The following is a 25,115-nucleotide window of genomic DNA, read 5'->3' as shown; positions in this document are numbered from 1 at the left end:
CAAGAGGAAAGTTGTGCAATGGGTCTCACTGGGAAAGGGTTAATATTAGTGATACATAAAGAATTCCCCCACCCAGTGAGATATCACCTAAAGGAGACGTGGGGAAGAATATGGACAGTCAATTTAGTGAATCCAGATGTTCAATCAACACCTGCACTAGAAACCAAAGAATTGCAAATTATATATCATATTGACAAAATTAAAAAGGTTTATATTGTAGGGTTAGCAAGGTTATAGGGAAAGGAGTCAAAGGAAATTGATCACCGCTTCTTTCTGAGGTATTATGACACTATTTCCTAAAATGTACATGTGTATACCTTTGTATGTATGTGTGTACATTTTGAAACTCTAATTTCTCCTCGAGCAGTCCATCCATCCTACTGAGAATCTTACACATATACACATGTATATGTCAAGTATTTTCTTACTACATATTTTATAGTAAAGATAACCTAAAGGTAGCACGGAGCCTATCAGTAGAGGAGGGATTCAAATGGTATAGTGTACCCACAGGGCATCACTGTGTAGTGGTTAGAAATGAACGGAGTGCACTCCATGGAGTGATATGCAAAAATACCCGTGGTATATGGTTAGCTGCAATAAAGCAAGTTGCAGAACTGTAAACATTACACACATGTACACATACATGCATACACATACAAACACACACTCGTGCATAGAAAGCAGTCTGGAAGGAACTGATCATGATGTTGACAGTGGTCCTTTCTGGGGAGGAGGGACCGGGGCTGAGATGGAGTTGTGGAACTTGAGGGACAATTTTCATCCCATTGCTTTAACTTACGCACATTTTTTACATCAAACATGTATTACTGACCTATAAAAGTGATAGAGAACAGGAAGAAAAGGATGTAGGCACAGAGAGAGACAGTTACTATTTGAGCAAGGTGGACAGGTAGCTCCAGGGTTAGAGGGTGGCTCTCTAGGCTGCCTGCCGGAAGCTGAATCCTGGCTCTCTCAGTCACTAACTTTGGGACCTTAGGCTGGTTATTGAATCTTGATGTGCTAGAGGGTCTTTATCTTTGAAAAAAGTATTTCCCTGGTAGGGCTGAAGTAAGGTTTTAACTTAAGAAGCCAAAAGGAGAGGCGACAAGCATTTATTTGGGATCAAAAAGAATTGCAGTTCTGTCGGTGTGGCTCAGTGGTTGAATGTCGACCCAGGGACCAAAAAAGGTTGTGGGTTCGATTCCTGGTCAGGACATATGCCCGAGTTGCATGCTCAATCCCCAGTAGGAGTACATGCAAGAGGCAGCAGATCGATGATGTTCCTATCTCATCGATGTTTCTATCTCTCTATCCCTCTCCCTTCCCCTCTCTCTGAAAATCAATAAAAAACATATTTAAAAAAATTGCAGTTCTTGGAACTCTGATTGAGGCAGAAACCCAAATAGAGTCCTGTTTACAGAGTGAAGGCAAAGGGATTTTATGAGAAAACAGAAGGGCAGTGATTACATGCATAGAATAAAGGACTTGCTTTTGGTGTTAGCAAACTGAGTTATTCTTTAGCCAGACAGGGCTGGTTACTGATTCCATCTCCAAGAGTTCGTAATCATCAATCCTTATGGTTAGTTCTTGTGCTTCCCCCATTAGCTCTGCCAACAGCGGCTGGTATGACGCTGTTGGTTGGCCAGTCTAACTGTTACTTGCCCAGTTCAAACATTCCAGGTTTGAAGGTGTAGGGGGACTGGGCAGCTCCTCCAGAATGGCCTTGCTTGGGCCCCTATTCACAAAGGTTTAACAAAGGAACCCAGCAGTGGCATTTGGCGTGGTGTCTGCCCCACTGAACATTCTCAGAGACTAGTCCTAATCACGTATGTTGACTAAGAAGCTGACTTACATATGGCTAGGATATGATTTTCTTTAAGGAAGGAATTTTCGCTATTTTTTATTTTGGTCTGACTATAAAAGGGTGATACTTGTTGACTGTAGAATACTTAGAATATACAGAAAAATAAAAAGTAAATTAAAAACTCACACTTCCCCTAGATTCTTAAACGTTATTTTCCAGTCATGTGACTTACACTCCCCTCTGCTGCTTTGCAAATGGCACTGCCAGGCGAGAGGGCGGGTGTGCCTCCTGCCTCTGGGTGCATGGTCAAGGTGCACAGAGGGAAGGACAATCCGCCATGGGGCCCAGTTCCCCCACGCCAGCTAGTGGACCAAGATGTTCGTTCCCGCAGTTGTTCACACATTGGCCAAGGAGAGAAAGTCTGCATGACTCAGTCCGAAGCCATCCTCGCTACCAACAAAACAATTCAAGCACATCATCTTCTAATAATGGTAGAAGTTACCAATTGTATTTTTCATCTTCACAATCCTGCAAAATAGGTTTTATTTCCTCAGTTTTACAGCTGAGGAGATTGAGATGTCAGAGAGGTTGTTTTGTCCAAAGCCAGGTGGCTTACTAAATAGAACCCGGATTTGACTGAAGATCCGTATAACTTCAAAGTCTGTGGATTTTCTATACATTACTGCCTCCTTGAAGACAGAGGCAGTTGTGACTTACCGGTACTTTTGAATACAGAGTATATGCCTGCCTGTGTTTTAATCTACACGGAGAGTTTCAAATCACTGTAGCTGTGCCCAGGATGCACGACCAATCTCCCTTGATCTGTGTCAAGTGGCAAAGTATCCTCCTCACCATGCAGAGTTGTTGGATGTGGGCATCACTCATGTTTACTTCCCTTCCCACCTAGGTGGCGGCTTTGAAATACATCCCATCTGTCCTCCATGATGTGGAAACGGTCTTTGATGCGAAGTTACTCAGGTGAGAGCCTATGATGTACTTTCCTGGGCTCTGTTATCAATCCAGGGACTCAGAGGGAGAGGGGGGATCCCGACGAGCACTCCATTTAATGTCTGCTATAAATGTCTCCATTTCACCTGGGCTTGAAGGTGATTTGGGGTTTCAGTCTTTGCCCCAAATGCCCCTTTGCTTTCTCCTTCTTCACTCTGTTCTTCTCATGAAATGAACACACTGTTGTAATGTGACTGCACTCTTAGAATGGGGCCATCTGAGCCAGATATGCCCTTTCCTTCTTAAGTTCCAAGTTAACACATGGAAGATTTTAAAACGTTTTCATATGAAATACTGTCAGATTTAGAAAAGAGTTGCAAAGATAGTATAGAGTTCCCACAGGCCCTTCGCTCAGCCTTCCTTAATGTTCACCTTTCCTGTATCTATGGCATATTTATCACAACTGAGAACTTCACCCTGGCACAAGTCTACTCACTGCACCCCTTTCTTCACTCAGATCTCACCAGGTCTTGTTTTTAATGATGTCCTATTTCTGTTTATATGACAACTTTTGCTGGCTTCTTCTCATCTTTCTGGCCTTAAACTAAATGTCAGATTCTTGGAGAAGTTAACTCTGTAAAGAAATTAAGTTCCTTCCCCAGCCTGCACCATCACTCTCTGGCATGACTTCTTATTTATTTTCTTATTGCATATATCACCTTGCATTGATTTACTTACTTCTGTGTCCTGTGTGGGCCTCCATTAGAATATTAGTTCCATGCCACTGGGATGGAGTCTCTCCCATTGTCTCCCCACTGCTCTGCACGTTGGCGGTCACATATTACATAGATACTTAATAAGTACTTGAAAGAATGAATGAACGTAGGGAGCTCATTTTGGAAAGCTCATAGGAGCTATAATTTTGTTTCAGTGATAGTTTTATTTTCACTCTATTTGGGAAGAGCTATCTTCTTTTTCATGTCCCAAGTGGGTTATAACCGACAACTTTTTATATATTTTTAAAATTAAGGGCCTTGTTTGATCTTAAGACTTACCATAAAGCATTACTAATCACATAAAACATTAGTAAATAAGGTGATATGATAATGAAGTGAGAATCTGGTTTTAAACCCCCGTTTCTTGAACCCCTTTGCTGCGTAGCCTTGGGAAACTTAGTTAACCTTTCTCAACCTTGTAAATACTTATCCTACTTGGGATACATATTGGAGCTGTCTCATAGAGTCAGTCGTGAGGGTTAAAGGGCATCATGGATGTAAAGGGCAAAATATGTGCCAGATGCACAGTCAGTGCCCAGGGTGACTGGCATTCCTTTTTGGGTTTTCACATCTTTGCATGCTGTTGGTGTTCAACATCAAGACCAGCCGCACGTCTTCACTGAAGGTTTACTAAGCAGCCGATGCTCTGCCAGGAATTGGGGGGCCAAGGAAGCTGGCAGTCTGGGGGTGGGCTGTAAGTGCTACGATGCTGGAGACACTGGTCTTACTGGCTCTCTGTCTCCTGATTTCCTGCCTCAGCCAACTCCTGTATGAGTTCTATACCTGCATCCCGCCCGTGAAACTCCAGAAGCAGAAAGTCCAGTCCATGAACGAGATAGTCCAAAGCAACCTCTTTAAAAAGCAAGGTGAGTGCAAAGCGGCCTGGCTGGGTGGGCGGGGCCACAGACCCCACGTACTCCTCACGTGGTCCTGCTCCTTACATGCTTGGCTGGACAGAGCAATCTGCCCAATTACTAGACCGGCTCCCTAACCACTCCCTTAATCCAAGTAAATGAGAAAAGTATCTAAACTGACAACTTAGATACCAGAATCTAAACTGATTTTAGAAGCGCTTAGGTGGCATCGTTTGTCTCTCCTGAGCAAGTTTAATGAGGTGGTAAATTTGGAGTGGGATGCTTTGGTTTTTCTACTCTATGGTTTTTGCTTCTTTCTTCAACTTGAGAGGAAGTAGGTGAAGCTGCTTTTAGTAGAAAGATCCTGTTATGGAGAAGTTCTCAAAATTTCCAGAGGGTCAGAATGACCTGGAGAGCTTGTTTAGATGTGGATTTCTACAACCCATCTCAGGAGATTCTGATGGAGTGGGAATTCATTTTCTCTTTCAGTTTTTAAAAAATGTGAGTCATCTTTGAATAGGTAATGCATTTTACAATGATCCAAATGCCAGGGTGTGAGAAGGCGCCACCTGCAGGAGATGCCCCCAGACCCATGCATAACCACTAGGTCCCCTTCCCTAGAGGCAACCCAGTGGTCCCAGTCTCCAGTGTTTGCTTCCAGGGCCTCTGGATACATGGATTCCCAACCGTGGAATTGATCCTTTAATAACACTTTGCTTGGACTTTGAGTGTCAACTGACCACAGGTCAGGAAGTGGGAGACATTGGTCTCACAGGCTCTCGGCACTCCTGCACAGGCCAATTGAAAAAAATCCAAGTCTGAGTCGGCCTGTGCAGCTTACACCCTCGTTCAAGTGACAGCTGTATGTAACACATCCTCCCCTGGTCTCTAATTATCGTTGCTCAAATAGTAGCATGTCATACAACTACCCTGTCCCTGCCTTCCCTCACTAATGCTATTTCCTGAAGAGCAGGGCATAGCCGTGGACTTGAACAGGAGTGTGGTCAGCCTCCTGCTCACCCAAACTGACCTGGTCACCACCAGTCCTAACCAGCACTCCACTGTCAAGAGCCTCCTGTTTTTGAGGCTGGAGAGCTAGGTGGCCACACCTCCTCCAGGTAAGATCAGATAGGACTTAGAAGTCACTGTTCACTGTCCACCGCAGCTCCAGTCACACTCAGCCTTCCTGGCATCACGCCTGACTCGAGGGCGAGCAGTGTTCTCTTTAGCCCGAGATCAACCCTTTCCAATTAGGTCCCTCTCTGTCCACCCTGGTGTCAGTAAGCCCCCTGGGCAAGGAACGAGAGGCTTGGGAAGCAGAGGGTCAGTCAGCACCCAACTGGAATTCATGCAGAGAGTGAAGCTTGAATATTTATGTAAATTGAATCACTGAAATAACCAGGAGCCACTTTGCTGTAAACATTTCTTCCCCAACGCGTGGTTAACATGGTGCATCCAAAGTCGCCGTGGGAGTCCCTGGAGTTGAGGATAAGACAAGGGCATGGGAAGAAAGTGTTGTGATTTTATATTCATGTCTGTGGCTTCCTGACTGTTCAGACAGATGTGTGACAACAGATTCATGCAATGCATTTATGCTTTGTTTGTGCAAGGTGGCTTGTGCAAGGCGATTGGACATGAATCCTGGTGAGTCGTGTGCATTTCTTTATAACTAGCTTTTTTCAAGTGAACGTGCTGTGGTTTTCAAGTTCTGACTTCCACATCAGAACCAACTGCCCTCACGCTGAAAGCTTTGAGACATGCCTGCCCCTTCCTGCCCTGGCAGGCCCTTCTTGGATCTCAGGTGGTGTCACTGTAGAGATGAATCGAGTCCCCTGCTAGGGACGTGACAAGGACGACGCTGGCTCCATGTGGTGCTACATAGGCATCAGAGAGCAGGGTTACTTGGCTCTCCTCATTGTTCAGAGCTGCCATCACTGTGAGGGGCCCTGCTCAGTGTCAAGGCCGGATAGAGTACGGGCACTGTCCCAGGTGGGGCATGGGGTGTCAGCTCCAGCCTGGCAGAAGGCAGAGTAATTCCTCACTACAGCCCCATCTCCTGGGCTGGGCGGTGGCCCCGGAGGGTTAGCATAGTCCCAGGGCCAGCTGCACAGCTGCTGCTCACCGGGCCTGCTGCGTCTCTGAGTTTCAGATTCAGTAAAACCCTCTGATTAATATTACCAGACAGAAGGCCAGTGCTGTACACAGCTACAAAAGTAATGCAAAATTCTTAGCTTCAGCACATACAGATGTTAGAAGTGGGTGAGCACAGAGCCTTTTGGGGGCCCATTTTAAAGAGGAGGCAACGTGTAATTAGTCTCCCGTCTTTGGCTCACACGTAAACGCAGTGTGCTCTATGCACAGCTTAAGGAGACTCCTCTCCCACTATTTATTTGCTAAGTGAACCCTCTTCCCAAAGTAACCCCCAAGGGAAACTTCAGCTCATCCCCCTTCTTAATGAAAACAGTCCGAATCCATGCGTGCTTCCGGGGTGCCTGTGTGTGAGTGCTCCCTTCATACCCGTCCATGAGGTGAGTGGGGTTCCTTGGCCAAGCCTGAGCTGTAATGAGATCCCTCCTGTTCTCCCTGTGCAGCGTCCTGAGCCTCAGGGACCTGATTTGCTTTGTGCCTGTACCGGTTTTACCTACAAGATGTGCAAATTGTCTGGATTATTGTCGGTGACGTCAGCTCACTCTCACAGCCTTGAACATTGCCATCAGCAGAGGGCCAGAGGCTCTTAGGCAGTTTCTGAAATGTTGGCCGACTGTCCTATTGGCCTATCTTCAGGAGGATCCTATGGAGAAGGGGAGAAACTTCACTGCTTAGGGCTACTCATTCTGGGGTCTTACTAGGCCCGGGTTAGATTCCTGATGCAGCCTCTTATCAGCTATGGGACTATGGGCAATTTGCTTAACCTCTCTGAGCCTCAGTAAGCTCATCCATAAAATGGGAAAAACAATAACAATGTCTGTCTCAGAAGGCTGTGGTGTGGGCTAGTAAAAGGACAGTACATTTAAAGCGCTTACCACAGAATAATGCCCCATTCCCAGCAGCCACTGTTATTCCTGGCATTGTGGTTATTCTTTCTGCTGCTTCTTTCATTTTCCCAACTTCCACCTTGACCTTTGGATCTCCTGCAATGAGGGCATTCTTCATGTTTTATTTTTATTTACTTATTTTAAATATATTTTTATTGATTTTAGAGAGGAAAGGCGGAGAGATTGAAACATCAATGACGAGAGAGAATCATTGATTGGCTACCTTCTGCACACTTTACATTGGAGATCGAGCCTGTAACCCAAGCTTGTGCCCGACCGGGAACTGAACCATGACCTCCTGGTTCACAGGTCAACACTCAACCACTGAGCCATGTTGGCTGGGCTCCTTCATGGCTGATAATTGCACATAACCGTGAGCCAAGCTTCTCTGTTTCCCTGGAACCTACCTGCTTTCCTCAGGGTCTGAGAAGCCGGGGACTTAAAAGGGCTGGTGTGTATGTGCTTGCCATTCTGGCCTTGAATGGTTCCTCCAGGTTTTATTTCATTTCCCTGGAGTATTTTAAAGAGCATCCATGCCAGGTGTGTCTGGAAGGAGAAGAATAGGTCAGGGCGAGGTGTGCATGGTTTCTCACCTCACTGTTTCCCTTGCTGCAGCCTCAACAGAGTTAGAGTTTGGGACACCTGACAGCCATCCTCTGTCATGATTTGCTCCTTGGGGCTCTTTCAGAATACACACATGCACTCATGCACACACGTACCCATGCAAGTTCCTTCGCCCCCCCCCCCTTTTTTTTTCTCTCCTGGAGGCAATTATTTTTGACTTTTACTTGGCCTGTGATCTTGAGTAAATTAGTTAATCCCTTTAAATTTTAATTTCCTCCTCTCTAAATAACCACAGCATGGGTCTCATTGGGCTGTGGTTCAGACTCAGGGGCATAATGTGGCTTGTTAGTCTGGGGTGCAGGGGAGTAGAGTCACAGCAGTCAAGGTCCCGGTGGAGTGGCTGGCCCTGTGTGAATGACGGCAGGGACAGTGGGAGGAGAACTGGGACATCTGTGCAGACTAATTTGCTCTCTTCGCCAGCCCAAGCTCAGACTTGCCTGGTGGTGAGGATGGGAGACAGGAGGAACAGAGAGGCCCTGGGAGAGCTCTGAGGGGAGTCTGCGAGGAAGCCAGGCCTTCTGGTCCTTTGGAACAGATTTGTCCCTCTGAGAACCTAATCTCTAAGTAATGTGTCTTTTTAGTCTGATGCTAATCAGATGCGCCATCTGGTTCAGTGTAAACTGCTTTAGGATCCACATTGCTTGCTTTTCTCAACTTCCAAAACAAACAGAGAAGGGGCGGAAAAGGGAAAGGGAGAGAGACAGAGACAGAGACAGAGAGAGACAGAGATTTGGAAACTCTTCCCATGTTTATTTTCAGCCAGTGGGTTTTACTTTGGAAACTTTATTGAGCTTCTCTGAACACAAAGCATAGAGTTTTCTCTTTATCCAGATGCAGTTCCCTTCTTCCTCCCCTTCTTATCTGTTGCCCACAGTATTTGGAGTTGGGGGACCTCATTTCACCATGGGCTGGGCCACTGCGGGGGGTGGGAGGTCCAGCTCCATGGGGGTTTCTCTTTTCTAATGACCACATCGCCGTAGCATGGGCTGGGAATAGAGAAAAGTCCGCTGACTCCAGCAGTCATTACTCTGCCTGGTGAGCTGATGTAAGGTCTCTGAGCCTCCAGGGTTCCACCTCTGGAAAATGCGAGTAGAAATGTTGCCCTTAGAATATGGACTTTTGATTTAGGCCAGGGGTGGGCAAACTTTTTGACTCGAGGGCCACAATGGGTCCTTAAACTGGACCGGAGGGCCGGAACAAAAGCATGGATGGAGTGTTTGTGTGAACTAATATAAATTCAAAGTAAAGGAGTGGAGGGGAGAGCAAGAGAACTGGATAGAACAGCCGGATCCGGCCCGCGGGCCGTAGTTTGCCCACGGCTGATTTAGGCTGTGCTTGTTTATGATGCTGGCGTCGTCACTTACAAGCTGTGTTCCTTTAAAAAAGTAACCTCTTTGAGCTTTGGTCTCTTTAGCTACAGGAATGGAATTTCTGGAAAATGCGAGTAGAAATGTTGCCCTTAGAATATGGACTTTTGATTTAGGCTGTGCTTGTTTATCATGCTGGCTTTGTCACTTACTAGCTGTGTTACTTTAAAAAAGTAACCTCTTTGAGCCTTGGTCTCTTTAGCTACAGGAATGGAATAGTATATGTAAGAGAACTAGCAAAATTCCTGACATAGTTGCTGGCATCTGTTTTAGAGGCATCTGTTGTAGCACAATAATGACCACAAGAATAATAATGACATCAATATCTTAAAGGAAGAGACTTATATTTATTAAGTGTCAACTATATAGGGGCTATACAGACAACACATGTGTTAGATTCTTACAACTCAGTTACATAGGTATTATTTTCCCCATCATCTTATAAATGGGGAAACCTAGAGGGTCAAGTAACTTTCATCCCAATGAGACCAAAAGCTACTCAATATATTTGGGTACTAGTGTGTTGGACCATGTGTTGCTGGGGTAACAAATTGATCCCCAAATCTCTATGGTTTAACAGTGTAAAAGTTTATTACTCTCTTGCATAAACCTGATGAAGGTCCTATACCGCTTGTCCTCCAGAAACTATGCCAGCTGGTACCCATGACCTCCCTGCAGCAGGAAGGAGAGGGAGGTAGGAACCACAACTGCTCTCAACCACCTCACCATGAGAGTGACACCCACTGATGCCATCCACAGACCATTGGCCAGAACCCATCACATGTTTCCATCCTAGCTGCAAGGGAGCTTGGGAAGTGGAGAACACTCATGGACCATTTGACAAGCACCCTTTCTCTCACTCACAGATAGTAGGTGTTAGAGCTAGATTTGGAATACAAGTCATTTGAATAACAAAACCCATCTTCTTTCCACTACACCATGCTTTGTTCTCATAATGAATAAAAAGAAGATAGTGTTTATTTTCTTATTGGAAATGCTTCTTTCTCCATATTAGAAAAGGTGCCTCCCTGTTCCTTCTGAGGGATTTTTTCCCTTCCATTCCTCATTCCCCTCCCTTGTTCTAAGTGCTGGGCAACTAAGTTCAGGGACCTTTGTCTGGACAGGAGAGGGGATTCTTGATGCCAGTGGTTGCTATGCCACTGCAGAGTTTCAGAGCACAGTTTTCCTGCAGCGAGCAGCCCTGTAAGCAGGCTGCTTGAGGCTTGGGATGTCCACATCAGACTCTTCTGAAGGAAAAACAAGGAGGGAACAGGCCCTCTTTTTCCCACGACATGCTCCAAGCTTGTGGCTGGCTTCTTTCCTCTCCTGGCACCATACATGCCCTTCCACACTTTCTTTCTGTGCAAACACGGCCTGGAATACCTTCTACTGCCTCCTTACTTCCTTCCTGCCCCCAGACACCCTGACTAATAGTTCCTACCCATTTTTTGAGACCCAGACCAGATGTCACGTTTGCAGTATGCCCTCTCTGATAGCTCAGGCTTTTCGGTTGAGTCCTGTTCAACACTCACTCAGTCCCCACTGCAGGCTGGGCCCCGGGAAGGTGGTGGGGACACAAAGGCTACGAGTTGGCAAATTCTGCACCGCCCTCCATGTGCCAGGATGACGCAGCTTCTTGATGCTGTTTGTTTATAATCTCATCTAATCTTGTTGAGTCTCCACATCACTGTGTCCTGTGACAACTTAAAATTTTCAAGTAAAGACATTTTGTGGCTTCAGATTTAAGCAGTCTTTCTAATTGAAACAGTCCCCTCCCCCTCTCTAAAAAAAATTCTGGGACTGGCTCCTGGGGACCCAACTAGAAAAGGGAAGAAAGACTCTTCCTTTGGCTTTCCCTAGAACTTATCTAAATGGCTCTCATTGGGACTTTAGCTCAAGAAGGGGTGTTGGGACACATGTGTCTTGTGGATTCAGGTCTCAATAGCAGACAAAGAGGTCTTTCACCCTTCCCTCCCATTCTATATTCTTTTCCAAGGAGGCCTTCCTCATCCCTCTTCCCTGGGGCTATAAAATGGACTGGCTGCCAGGGTACCTGGCTAATATGAGAAGGTGTGATTGTAGGGAGTTCAGTAGGTTCAAAATATCATCCTGGGATCACAAAGAGGATAAATCAAGGTGTAGAACCCCAGAGAGGCAGAGCTGTCAATCCTTGGCTGCGCCTGGGGAGTTTGTTAAAACTGTAGAATCCTGGTCTCTACCCCTGAGATTCTGATACTGAAGATCGGGAAGGGGGCCAGGAGGTACATTGCAGCAGCCTCCCCAGGGGATTCTGATGCAGGTGGCCCCTGGTCTGACCCTCTCTAGTTGGAAACACAGCTCCTAGAGCCTGAGTGAGGCAGGAAAGCAGCATGGGCAGAGAGAAGTGGCTCCCAAATACCCAGGGAAAACTTGCATCATGATACCTGAGGTTTTATTCCCTCATCTGTCTGTTTATGTGATTGTCTGCGCTGATGATGTGAACTCCTGACAGATGAGGTTTAAATTTTATTTCTTTGTGTGCTCAGTCTGCTTAGGGTCTTACTGATATTAGCTTCCAGGAACTTGGTGGTAAAATACATTATTGTTATTGGCAGTGTCCCTTAACAAAAGGAAAAGGAAAGAACGTTGTACAGAACTGGAGTCGTTCTAGTTCTTGATTCAAAATACACCTCATCATTGGTCCACACAAGGGCCTGCTTTCATTTATGTACATATTCAGTTAGTTATTTTAATAAGTTAAATATCCACGTACTTACCACCCAAAACAAAAACTAGATATTTAACAATCAGCCTGGCCAGTGTTTCTCAATGGTTGAGCATTGACCTATGAACCAGAAGGTCACTGTTCCATTCTCTGTCAGGTCACCTGCCTGGGTTGCAGGCTCAGTCACAAGTAGGGGGCATGCAGGATGCAGCCAATCAGATCAGTGATTCATTCTCTCTCATCATTGATATTTCTATCTCTCTCTCCCTCTCTGAAATCAATAAAAATATATTTAAAAAAACTTAAAAAAAGAAACTTAACAATCAACTTCATATAACCACATGGCTCTCTTTCCCACATTCTTAAATCCTTGGTGAATCATTCCACTGCTATTCTTTTTATGCAGTTTTATTGCATAAATATTTTTCCTAGCATTTTGGTTTAAAATAACTAAAATGTTTTACAAAAAGGGTATCAACTTAGAGGGACATATTTTCCCCACTTAATATCATTCTAAGATTCATCCCTATTACAGGTTGCTGGTGTTCGTTGTTTTGAACACTGTAGGGCAGTGGTCGGCAAACCGCGGCTCGCGAGCCACATGTGGCTCTTTGGCCCCTTGAGTGTAGCTCTTCCACAAAATACCACGGCCTGGGCGAGTCTATTTTGAAGAAGTGGCATTAGAAGAAGTTTAAGTTTAAAAAATTTGGCTCTCAAAAGAAATTTCAATCGTTGGCATTAGAAGAAGTTTAAGTTTAAAAAATTTGGCTCTCAAAAGAAATTTCAATCGTTGTACTGTTGATATTTGGCTCTGTTGACTAATGAGTTTGCCGACCACTGCTGTAGGACATTCCACTGTGTGAATAAACCAAGTTTATTCACTCATATTTTCAATTTTAGGCATTTGGGTTATTTCAGGTGTGTGTTTTTTCTATTGTAAGCACTACTGCTAAGAACATTCTTGTGCATGTCTCATATAGTATGTGTTTAAGGGTCTCTATTGGGCACAGAATTGCTAGATTTGCTTGGTCATAGACCCTATGATATAGGGAATCTGAACATGTAACGTCAGAGACGGTGTTCACCTGTTCTCCAAAGGTGGCTGCACTAACTTACATCTCCACCAGCAATACATATGCGAGTCGGTGGACTCACATTCTCTTCAAATCTGGGTATTGTCCTATTTCTTCAGTTTTGCCTCGCCACCCTGCGCACCCCCACCCCCCAAAAAAAGAGTGTAGAATGTCATCATTCTTTAAGTTGCATTCCCTTGACCACCAGTGATGCTGAAAATCTTTTCTTATATTTCTTTGCCACTTGCATTTCATGTATGTAGCATATCTGTCCGTTCTTTTGTGCATTTTTCCATTGGGTTGGTTGTATTTCTCTTACTGACTTGCAGGATGTTTTATATTCTCTTCCTACTCATTTTTGCTGACTGTATGCATTACAAATCTCTTCTCCCTATTTCTACATGTATAACTTCTCTTTTTAGTTAAGATATGTTTTTCCGACAGAAGTTTTTATTTTTAATACAAATTTATCAATCACTTTCATAGTCAAATCTTTTTGTGTCTTGTTTAAGAAATCTTTCTCAACCCCAAAGTCTAAAAGATTTTCATTTATATTTTTATTAAGAATTTTATATTCTTAATAGTCCTAAATCAATCTATAGTGCTTACATTTATACAAAACATATATGGTGTGAGGTAGGAATCTGATTTTGTCTTTCTCCCCATTTCAAGCATGGGGCAGCCTCTCTCTTCTCCGTGCCAGTGTCATTTTGCGTTTCCAGGACATCGCTCTTCCCTGGAGACTTGAGGGCAGGGATTCCATCCTGGTCCCCAGAGTGCATGCAGTTCCTCTGTGCTAGGTGAAAGCTGAAGGGTCTGAATGGTCAGGGAAAAGCGGTAGCCTCTCCTTCCCAAGGCATGCCCCAAATTAGGCGTCTGTGTTATGTTAGCATCCTGGGGATTGTGGGCCAAGACAGCACTTCTCCCGGCATGACACCTTCTCAGTCATGAAAGAGATGAGATGGTTTCCTTGGAATGAGAATTTTTCTTATAACAAGAGATTGCCTGGACCCTTAAGGCAAGCTTCTTGTTGTTTTTCTATGTATCTGATAAAAAGATTCCTGAGCCGAGAGGAAGAACTGTGGTTTATTTACACAGTGGAATTCCCACAGTGGTCAAAACAATGAACACCAGCAATCTGTAATATGGATGAATCTTAGTATAATATTAGGTGAAGAACAGTAACAACACCATCAGCAGCAGAAACGGCATTGGATGTTTGCTGAGTCCTTACCTATGCCCCAGGCACCATGCTAAACTGCTAATGTGCATGATCTCATTCACTGCACCGCTGTGTGACCTTGGGCAAGCGACTTAACCTCGGTAGAATAACCATAAAGTCATGTGATTTTATAGAAGGTTAAACAGATGAAGGGAAACCGCATGATGACCTCACAGTCACAGAGCCAGGCTCAGAATGCTGGAAAAGGTTACAGGCTGGAGCCAATTTATTTCTTTAATAAAGAGCCGTGGAGTTTTGAGGACCTAAGTTTTTTTTCTCATAAGAGCATTTAGAGGCATCAAAGATCTTCAAATAGGGGTTTGGTCCTCCCAACTACAGTGTTACAAAGCCACATCCAGTTCCAGAATGTCCCTTCCGCACTCCAGAGATCTGAGAGGGGGCGGTCCTTCACATCCATCCCCTTTTCGATGTGGTGGATCACAGAATCCCAGCCCCGAAAGAAACCTTTAGATACGGAATCAGAGAAGACAGTGATCTAATAAGCTGCAGACAAATCCAAGAGAGATTTATGAAAGTGCTCTTTTTTTTTTTTTTTTTTTTTTTTGCTGAAGTAAAAATAAAAGGGCATACAATCAAAGAAAAGAATCCCTTTTGAACCTCCAAAAATACTTAGAATAGCAGCTTTTAATGACATGCTGAAGTACGGTTTAATTGGGCAGGGGGAGAAGGCTCCCAGATCAATTCTTTAATGGCAATCCAAATCAAGTCTTCTGCAATTTTTAAAAAGAGAATTTACCTCATTAAAGCTAGAGAACAGCACAATCAGGCTGCCCTTACACCTTTCAACCCACGTTCCATGGGGTTCTTTTCCAGTTTGGGAATGATTCTTTGTATAAGTGGAAACACATGTAACGAGGGAGTTTATGTAAACCTTTCAAAGGTTATGTGTTTATTCTAATTCTTTTGGTTTTTGTTGTGAAATTATAGTCATGGATGGTTTGAATTACAGTGAGGCAGGTTTTAGAATGTCCTGAGACTTTTATATCTGTTAAAGTTTGATTTTGCTGATGTTTCCCCCCAACATCTTCCTAGAATAGAAGGAAGTTTCCCTAAGACTGTGATGCAGTTAAATTGAAAACCTGCTACAGAGTCATTTCAATTCAGGTAATATTTATTGAAAATATAAAAATGTAGCAGCACTGTGCTACAGGGAATATGAAGAACTATAGTAATAAATACTTTCATGGCCACCACTTATTTGGTGCCTGGTGCTATGCTTAGCTTTTCACATATTATCCTGTTTCATTATCATGGCATCCCTGTAAATTTTAGGCGTTCCCATCTGACAGGTGAGGAAACTGAAGGTGAGAGAGGTTGAGAAACATGGCAACAGTCACATACCCAGTAGCGTGTCAGAGCCCAGAAGCAGTTGGGGCCTGAGTCCACAGTGCACTCTCTGGATTGCTGTGCAGTGTGGCGTCTGGAACAGAGGGTTTCTGCCCTGTCGGAGAGCTTGCAGCCGGGAGAGAAAAGATTCACCCCAACCATCTTCACACTTGAGCCCACATAGGCCGTGGAGGTAAAGGGAATGAAGGTGCAGGGTCCTAGTTATTAGGCCATTTAATAAGATGACCTTAGCAAATGTGTGTTTCTAATGCCATCTTCAGTTAACTTTTCCCAGCAGATTTTCCACTTACCCATTGAACGTGAGGACTTTCTTCACTTCACAAAGTAATGTGACTCCTTTCATTTTTTCCCTAAAACACAGTGCTATTTGGTCAGTCATTCATGTCCCCACCTTGGACAGAGACAAGTATTTCTCTTACTAAGGAAACAGAATGGCAATGATCCATGGACACTCGCTTAGGGTGAGGAGTGAGAGGGAGCAGTGAGGACTGGGGCAGAGTCTGTGCCGTGGAATATAGGACACTGCGGATCAGTGCCCAGTCCTTGTTGCCATATGTATTTTTTAAAAGAAGTCCTCCATTGGGACTTTTACCTGAAATCTGATTAGAAAACAAACAAACAGGACGCAGGCCAAATAAACCTACATATGGACCCAGGGCAATAGCCTCTGGTGTAAATTTGTAACTTATAAGGTTTAATAAATTTATAGGGTTTTAATAAATGTATATTTAATAGGTTTATTTATGAATAACCCTTTAAGAATGACCATTACCAGAATTCGGTGAGAACAGTGCTTTTGGAACGTTGGGGACGGGTTCGTGGAGGAGGTGGGATGTCAGTGAACATCAGAGAATAGTGAGTGTGATAAAGCCTTCTCTGGAGGAGTCTGTAGGGAGAGCTGGGCATGCACCAGCTGGGTGTGTCTGAGCTGCGCTTCAAGGGGACTTGGGGTTCACCCTTGCCTGACATGCTCCCTTGCTAATGGGGGCCTCAGCCCGCACCGTAAGCTCTATCAGACCCCCTCCTGGGCACACTGTGGGAAAAGATGACATTTATTGTTTATAGAAGTTAGTATTATCAAAACTCTGTGAGTTTTCATAGAACATTTGGAAATATTGAAAAGCTCCCATGGTCTCATGATTAACCATTGTTTATTCTTCCTCTCTTTTATATCATATTATTATCTATAATAATAAAACTGTAATATTCCAATTAGACCGGACAGCCAAACGGCCTTCCGGACGTCCTTCCAGATGACCTTCCGGATGAAGCCAGGGCTGTGAGGACCAAGGCAAGCCGCTGCAGCTGCAAGGCCGCGCCCCTTGTATGATTTTCGTGCATCAGGCCTCTAGTTTTACATAATTGTCATAAGGTTTTACCAGGATTGAGATCTGCATTATCCACTGAGAAATGTTGGGAATGTTTTTCCAGGCTATTTTTAACAACTTTGTGGGATTTTATTATATAGATGGGCTATGACTGAGTTCACTATTTTCCCATTTAGGGAAATCTGGGTTCATTTAATTTTATGATAGAAAAACTTACTGGAATCCATAGCTTAGCAGACAGTGTTGTCCTTTTTGCTCACGATTTCTTTACTGTTGGGCATGAATCTCACCCAGCTTTCCCAGCTCTGGCCCAGGATTCTGACTCTTCCTTTCTCCTTTCTCCTCTCTCTCTCTCTCTCTCTCTCTCTCTCTCTCTCTCTCTCTCTCTCTCTCTCTCTCTCCCCCCCCTTCTCTCCCTCTCTCTCTGAGTAATTTGCTTCCTCCTAATGCAATAGATGCAGTGTAAAGCATACCGTATTGTCTCTCATACTGAGCTGGAGTGCCATCATCTAATTTGGGAGGGATGCATTTTCACAACTGAATCATCATCCTTGACAAAGAGGGTGTGTCTGTGTGTGGACATTGCCTGCAATGCCAGGCACTTATACTCAACCACATGGAGAGCCCTCATTAACCCTGGGCAGCCAAAGTGGATTTGCTGAGCATGACACCCTCCAGGCGGGAGCCACTCCCCAAGTGGAATCAGGCACTGAGCAAAGAGGGGGAAGCCAATTAAGCAAAGACAAACAATGGCATGAGCCTAAGAGGATGAAATTACTTGAGAGACATCCATTTCTGAAGTAGGCACAGATCAGGGCAGTTGTTCAGAACAAGGGTTTGGATCAGGTCCTGACTTTGTTGCCTTAACCAGGATACCTCACCCCTAGGAGCATTCAGTTCCTCACCCGTCAAAGGGAACAGTGTAGGGTGCTTACCTAGCTGGGTTAACCTGAGCAGTAAACAGGATAAAGCCTGCATGAGGCATGGGCGGGGGGAGGCAGGTCTGGCACTCAGAAAGGGCAGCAATGGAGTATCATCATCATTGATAACTGTTACTAGTATTTGTCATCATCTGACAGTGGGACAGAATGAGGAGCCGGACTCAGAAGACCGAGATTCTCAGCTCAACAGGTTTCTATCTACTCCAGCTGGGAAGCGAATGGGTCTCTAAGTCTCTCTCTCTCTCTCTCTCTCTCTCTCTCTCTCTCTCTCTCTCTCTCTCTCTCTCTCTCTCTCTCTCTCTCTTTTTCTTTCTCAAATGAGACACTTGGATTAGGGGTTATGGCAGGTGTGTGGACCTCCATGTGCCCAGAACTACAGGTCACACTTTTCATGGAGCTCATGTGAGCCTTATCTCAGAGGTGCGCTGCTATTAGCTCCTTGGTCAGAAGCTAAAGTGGAGACTTAGGAAGCTGGGATTCACCCCCAGGTTGCTGACATCTGCACTATACTTACTTGTCTCTGCATCCCAGTGTTCTCTGCCGTGAGGGCTGATACACGTGGATTGGCTGCACTTGATGCTTTTGAATGACTGCGAAGGTGATGACGTTCAGGGCTATGCTCACAGTGCACCCTTCTCTCTATAGTATTACTTAACCCCCCCAAATTGTAGGCAAACAAATTCCAGAAGGAGTCTCCTGTTAGACTTTGGGGATGGCTCCTGATACCTCCACTCTGTTTAACATAAATGACACTGTAGACACTTGTTCTACTTGGGGGGTGGGTTAATTTGAGAGATACTTGAAGGGTTGTATGTGCTTGCGTGCATTAAAGAATGTAGCACGCCATGGTGGCGGGGAAAGGGGGGGAAGGTGGATCAAATATCTGAGCCAGAGGGCCATTAACAGCCAGCTGCCCAGACAGTCAGACTCAGCAATTCAGAGAACAGGTTCACCCCTGGATGGACCGCAGCCAGCCACTCACCCTCTTCTCCCAGACAGTGCTCCCTCCCTCTCTCCTTCCTCCCTCCAAGACAATTCAGTTTAAACATAAATATTCTAGGTCTAAAGGAATCTCTGCTCTGTCTCTGATGAGGGAGGTCAGTAGTGGGGAGGCTGTGCATGTGGGTGGTCAGGTACAAGGGCAACTCTCTGTACTTTCAGTTCAATTTTGCTGGGAACTTAAAGTTGCTCTAAAGAGACATTTTATTATAAAATGGTAGAAATGCAGCGAGCGCAAGCAGACACACAGCGCACATTGATGGGCCCCTCCCGCCATTCTTTGGAAGAACTGAGAGAAAGGCCCACACACCAGTTGTTATCATTGGACGTCTGACCCAGGCGTGGTAGGGTCCTCTTTCTCTCTGGTTCACGGGCACGTGTCAGTGTCTTCGGAGATGGCGAGGGAGTTCCTTCATTGCCCATGCCTGTGGTCGGGCCAGTGGTGATCTCTGCCCTTGCTGGCTCTCTGGTGTCACTGTCCCTGCAACAAACCCACGTAAGCCATCTGTGGCGAGGACTAGGTGGTGGTTCAGGCCCACCTTGTGCCCACCCCACTGCCCCCGCCCCCCAGCTTCCAGCTGTGCAGGATTAACTACCTCCCTGCCTTTGACTCTGACTGTGTCTCTGCCATGGCGGGGTCACCTGGCCCACGCCCACATTGTCCTCACGCAAACCCGTTTTTAAATCCATTGCCTTCACTCCATCTGGAACCACTTCACCTTGCCCCGCACCCTCTTCTGAAGCCTGCTGCCGGTGTCCACTGCTCTCAGCGAGCCTTCCTCTCCTCTGCCGCCCGCTCTGGGTCCAGGTGTGGGGTAGGGGTAGCGATTGACTACAGGCCCCATAGAGAAGTGGGGGCTGTAGGAACTCACCCCGGGCCATTTTCCCTCGCAGAGACAGCGACAACCAGTTTTCCTTCTGGGTCAGCTAAGAAGCAGGCACACCTTGCCAGGTGAGCAGTATTTTTTCTCAGAGAGCACTGTCTAATTTCATTTGGGGGAGGCATATTTCCGCTAATGTGGCTTTGGCCTCAGTCACCTTGGCTTAGTCATTGCTCTGCTTAGAAGCAATTGGCTCCTTCCCACCCAGTTTGAGCCTATTGTGCCCCAGAGCTGCCATTCAGCTGGTTCTGTTACAAGGACACAGTCAGCTGTGTGTGTGCGTGTTTGTGTGTGTGTGTGTGTGTGTGTGTGTGTGTGTGTGTGTGTGGTCATTCTAGTACACCTTTCCCTAGTGAAATCTTTGTAGGCTCCCAAAACAGATGGGAAAGTTGTCAACTTCTCCTCCCATGGTGAGTTACAGTCACACCGATGTAGGACCTCTGGGCTCCTGCTGGCAGCTCTGGCCATGCGGGGGGTTCCTCGGTGACGTCTGGCTCATCCTAAGTTTGACAGATGCCGTGGAACCCACACGGTCTGGGGCTGGGGAGGTGCTCCTCCTCTCATGCTGCTCTCGGATTTCCCTTGTGACCTCGGACAAAGCCCTTACCCTCTCTGGGCTCCATTCCTCATGCGTATCGTCGGAGTTCCAACACCCCGTCCATCTCTGACAGTCACTGAGTCAGCACTGCCAGACAACACAGAGAAAGCGGTAGCGACTTCAAGGCTACCCAAAGCTTCCTGAAAAGCACTTTGTCATCCTGGGGTGTGGAGAGCACTCGTGTCAGTCGGACATGAAAGACACGCAAGGCCTCGCTGTGCTCAGAGGCATCCAGGGCCATGTACTGTCCACACAGGCCACAGCCGATGCCATGCTGGGTCCCCAAGAGGTCTGTGGGGATGGGCTCGGTGTTTTCTGGCACGGGGGGGGGGGGGGGACCTGGAAGGGGGCAGAAGTCAGGACCACGGCGCCTCACTGACAGGTGGGTTTTCCTCTTCATACAGATTTTTCTGTGAGTTTCAAATAATTGCTTTTCATCAGGCTCGCCCCCGCCAATATTGCACACTTGCCGGGACCTATGTGTGAAGCGAGATACTTGGTTTGGATTGGTTTGGTTTACAGGGATTCGGGGCTCCCCCACTGGTGGCAGCTGCAGGTTTTAAAATCAATCACAGTCCCGGTAGCGGGAGGGTCACCACAGCACTCTGCTGTCTCTTCTAGGCTGGTGCCGAGAAATCAAGCAGGTCCCAGCTGCCTCCCAGGAAAATTTGTGATGTTTCAGGGGCCTGCAGTGAGTTGTAAACCTTGATAGATGGTGGGACCTGCTGTCAGCGAACAGCAGAATCGCTTGTACCGTGTTCAAAGGAAAAGGAGAAATTACTTCTCGGAGCATCTGTGGCGAGGACTAGGTAGTGGTTCTCACGCCCTAGTTCATCATGAGATCTCTGGCCACGTCAGACATCAAGACACAGCCCCCCCCCCCCCCCCCGCCCCGGCGTGTGGGCGGAGCAGAGAGACGGCTTTCCTGCTCTTGCTCCATGATAGGGAGCAGCTCTGACATTCAGGCTCCTCCCTGGTGGCCAGCCTTCTGGACATTTTCTTTTTAATATATTTTTATTGATTTCAGAGAGAGGAACAGAGAAGAAGAGAGAGAGAAACATCAGTGATGAGAGAGAATCATTGATCGGCTGCCTCCTGCACGCCCCCTACTGCAGATCGAGCCCGAAACCCGGGCATGTGCTCTGACTGGGAATCAAACCGTGACCTCCTGGTTCATAGGTAGAAACTCAAACACTGAGCCACGCCTGTTGGGCTTCCCGGCAGCGTTTAGCTCTCCAAGCTCTAGATCTGGCCCCTACTTCTTTTTTGCTTTCTTGCCAACGTAGGGGAGCACACTGGGAAGCCCTCCCCAGTGCCACTTTCCTGGGTGGTCCTGGGAAGTGGGCACCCTCAGAATGCACTGCTGGTGGCTGCAGCTCTCCTGCCATCTCTGTGCCTGAGGGTCAGAAGTGAGGGCCACAGAGATGGGCGGAGTCTGCCTTGGAGCATATCCAGTTCACTCGGCAGCCACTCAGGGCTTCGGTCCGCAGCTGCATCCCACCTTTGCTCTGCCCGCTCTTGCCTGGGCATGTGCATCCACTCTGGTGGCTCAGTGCCATCTCAGTGCTCACAGTCCCAAACTAACCTCTGGTATGTCTTTGCTTTCACCGTAAGGCCTGTATCTTTAACTGCCTCTGTGACTTCTCAAATTCCACACAGGATGGATGGGGCCAGCCTTATAATGAAGAGAGACAATATTTAGAACACGTTTTCCAATTCCGTAAATGTCTATTGACCCCCTGCTATACACAAAGCATTGAGTAGCCATTCAGGAAATAAAAAGTTGGCAAAAATATGATCAAGTCCTCAAGGAGTTTGCCTTCATTTGCAAAATGAGGCACTCTTTGTTCAAATGCAGGATGAATATTCTATAGTAGAAGTATAAGCAAAGTGCCTTAGACTTGAGAGGAGAGGGTTGTATGATTTTCAGACCTTTCTTCTTCTTTGTAACATCTAAAATGCTATTTTAAAAAAACACAAAAAGCGCAAGAGAGCTTCAGAAATGTGAATATTCATTTTTCTCTCTCAATTGATTAACCTAGATTTTGGTAACCTTTGATTTTCTTTTTTCCCCCATGATCTTGACTTTGGCTTCAAAAGTATAAAGAAGGTTCTTGGATGACCTTTTTACCAAAGGCTTGTTGCATCTGGAGACGCACCACGGGGTCTATTCATCTTGTTTCACAGCCTCTGAGTTACACCCAGTGGTGACCTTGGAAAAGTCACAGCACATCATTGCTTCTTTCTTTATCTGTAAAATGAGGATAATAATAGGTTTGATGAGAATGTGAAATGAAATCATGCTTAGCACGGTCCCTGGATGGTAAAAAGCTGCTCCATAAGTGGTAGCTTAAAATGAATATAAGGATAATCATTATTTTCATAAATTATTTATTCATAATTATTATGTTCATTTTCATTATTATCAGTTCAGAGTCAGAGCTAATGTAGAGCATTAAAAATAAAAATTTGCCTAAATTGGCTCTCTCAGAATATTAAGATAGGGGGAAAAAACACACACACAACCCTGTTTAAGAGGATATACATATACATTACCATAATTACAATAATATTTACTTTTTATAATTTTTATAGAAACTTTATAGCTTTCTATCATTCTGATACCAGGGAGAAATTTATGTAACTACACCAGATCTTGCAAATGAACAAACTTAGCTTGTTTTTAACTACTGGTCTGGGTGGGTGTGTGTTTCCCCCCTCAGTCTGTTCTTCTCAGAGGAAGGGGGAAATAACACTGATAGTTTGAGTCAGCACGCTCTGTCACTCACCTGCATAAACTACACTTGACCCAGGCCATTGGCCAGGTGGTCTGGAAGGGCTGTTTGAAGTCGGTGCTTTGCCCCTGGCTCTGAGCCAAGGGATGCGCGGGCATGGATCCTGGACAGTCAGCTGCTGCTGTGCCTGGAGTGTAGTCGATTTTATTGATTTTTTCCCCCCAACACAACAGCTTCAAAAGGTTCCTTTGCCCCAGAGTAGCTGATCTTTTCAAATCTTTCCTATTTGTTCCTGGTAAGACTTTCACATAACAGGGTAAATGCAATTAACAACCGTATACTTTAGATGATGATGAGACTTCCTAGAATGTGTTTAAAGGTTTCACAAAACAGACACATGGAGTTGAGTGAATCCTTGGAGGGATTGCCTAGTCCAACCTCCTCATGTTACAGCCACGGGCACCAGTCCAAAGAGTGGACATGACCTGCCCAAGGTCGCACCACGAGTTGGCCAGAGATGAGAAGCCAGGAATCCTAGTTTCTATTTCTTTCTTTTAACTCGTGTTTCTCAAAGTGTGGGCATGTGCTACCATATGCCAGATGATTCTCCTTGGCACGCAGGGTAATTTTAGGTACACACAGATAAAGTACTGCATCACAGAAGCAGACCATTCATTTTCTTCCAACTCCCCTTCAGCCGTTCTATGGCATGGATGGCACGCCTTTCCTATTTTGTCTTGGATCTTTCTCTACTAATGACCCTCGATAACAAAGAGGGAGCAGACCTCAGGCTTAAGCTCCTCTGACAATTTAACAAAAGTGTTTTGTTTACATAGTGTTGATACGCTTGCCCTGTCATCGATGGCAAGGATACAGGTTTTCCGTGTTGAGAAGCATATTTTTCATTTGAAATAAATGTAAACAGATTAGAACGAATCTACTTTAGGAAAAATATCAAGTAAATAACCGTGCAGGCTGCAAATGATGAGGAATCCATGGTGAGTTTCACATTAGCAACAATAATGGTTAACTAAAGCCTAGGAAAGTTTGGATTCTGCCCTTGTGAATGCTCTGAGCCCTTTGAGGATAGATGTAGCTGAATTCCAGTCTCCTTCTTATTCATGTCATGCCTTTGTTTATGTAGCAGCCAGAAAAACAATTATTAGATTTAAGAGGAAAACATAAAAACTATATATCAGCGATGAACTCAGAAATATTGACAATCTCATTATCGGTAACTTTCCTACAAGTTAAACGGATGGTTTGGTTGCCAATTTTAGTTTTGTATGGAGGGACTTTGGTGTATATTTTCCACGATAAACTGTATGCCGTTGTTGCATTTATTGAGAACAGAAAGTAGTGTTATTTTTCAGGGACTAATGCTCCAGTCTAGACCTCATTCTTGTCTTGTGTTTTCCCTGCTAAGAAGTACTTTAATTTCTGATTATCTTGCTATTCATTGAGAGGGCATGAATGAAGAAAAAGGCGGCAAAATGCAATTCACCCAACATTTTCCCACTATTATCACATTTTAAAGAGTAAAAATGAATGAAATATGAATATTAAACTTATTCATCAAATAGGGGTATAGATAGGTCACTTTCTTTTTCCTATAATTTACCTATATTGGGTGAATACATGGAAAGAAAAATATACCCAAGTACACTGTTTTGGTGATTTTTTCCATTGTCTTTAATAGCTAACCTTTGAATACGGTTTAATTTGTTTTCCTGCTCCCTGAAGCAAAAGGTTCCTGCTTGCCTGTCACTTAGCTCCCCAGGGATCCAGGATCCCCGAAGACCAGTTACCACTGGCTCAGCAAGAGCCTGCCTGTCCCCAGTGTCGCACGGAACTC

The 25,115-nt window shown here is 45.3% G+C and overlaps 1 protein-coding gene across 1 annotated transcript in view; it reads left to right on the top strand.

Moving 5' to 3' along the window:
• The window catches only part of DOCK2 (dedicator of cytokinesis 2), a 373,091-nt gene that overhangs the window by 100,544 nt on the left and 247,432 nt on the right, over window positions 1-25,115 (top strand). The window contains exons 24-25 of the mRNA XM_080676536.1: window positions 2,715-2,785; window positions 4,291-4,397. Coding sequence (XP_080532662.1) covers window positions 2,715-2,785; window positions 4,291-4,397 — 178 coding nt within the window. The remainder of the gene's footprint in view (window positions 1-2,714; window positions 2,786-4,290; window positions 4,398-25,115) is intronic.

This window comes from Plecotus auritus, assembly GCF_963455305.1.
Source record: "Plecotus auritus genome assembly, chromosome: 6".
NCBI lineage: Eukaryota > Metazoa > Chordata > Mammalia > Chiroptera > Vespertilionidae > Plecotus > Plecotus auritus.
The sequence above is the reverse complement of the archived record's forward strand: the minus strand, read 5'-3'. Positions and strand labels throughout refer to the sequence as shown.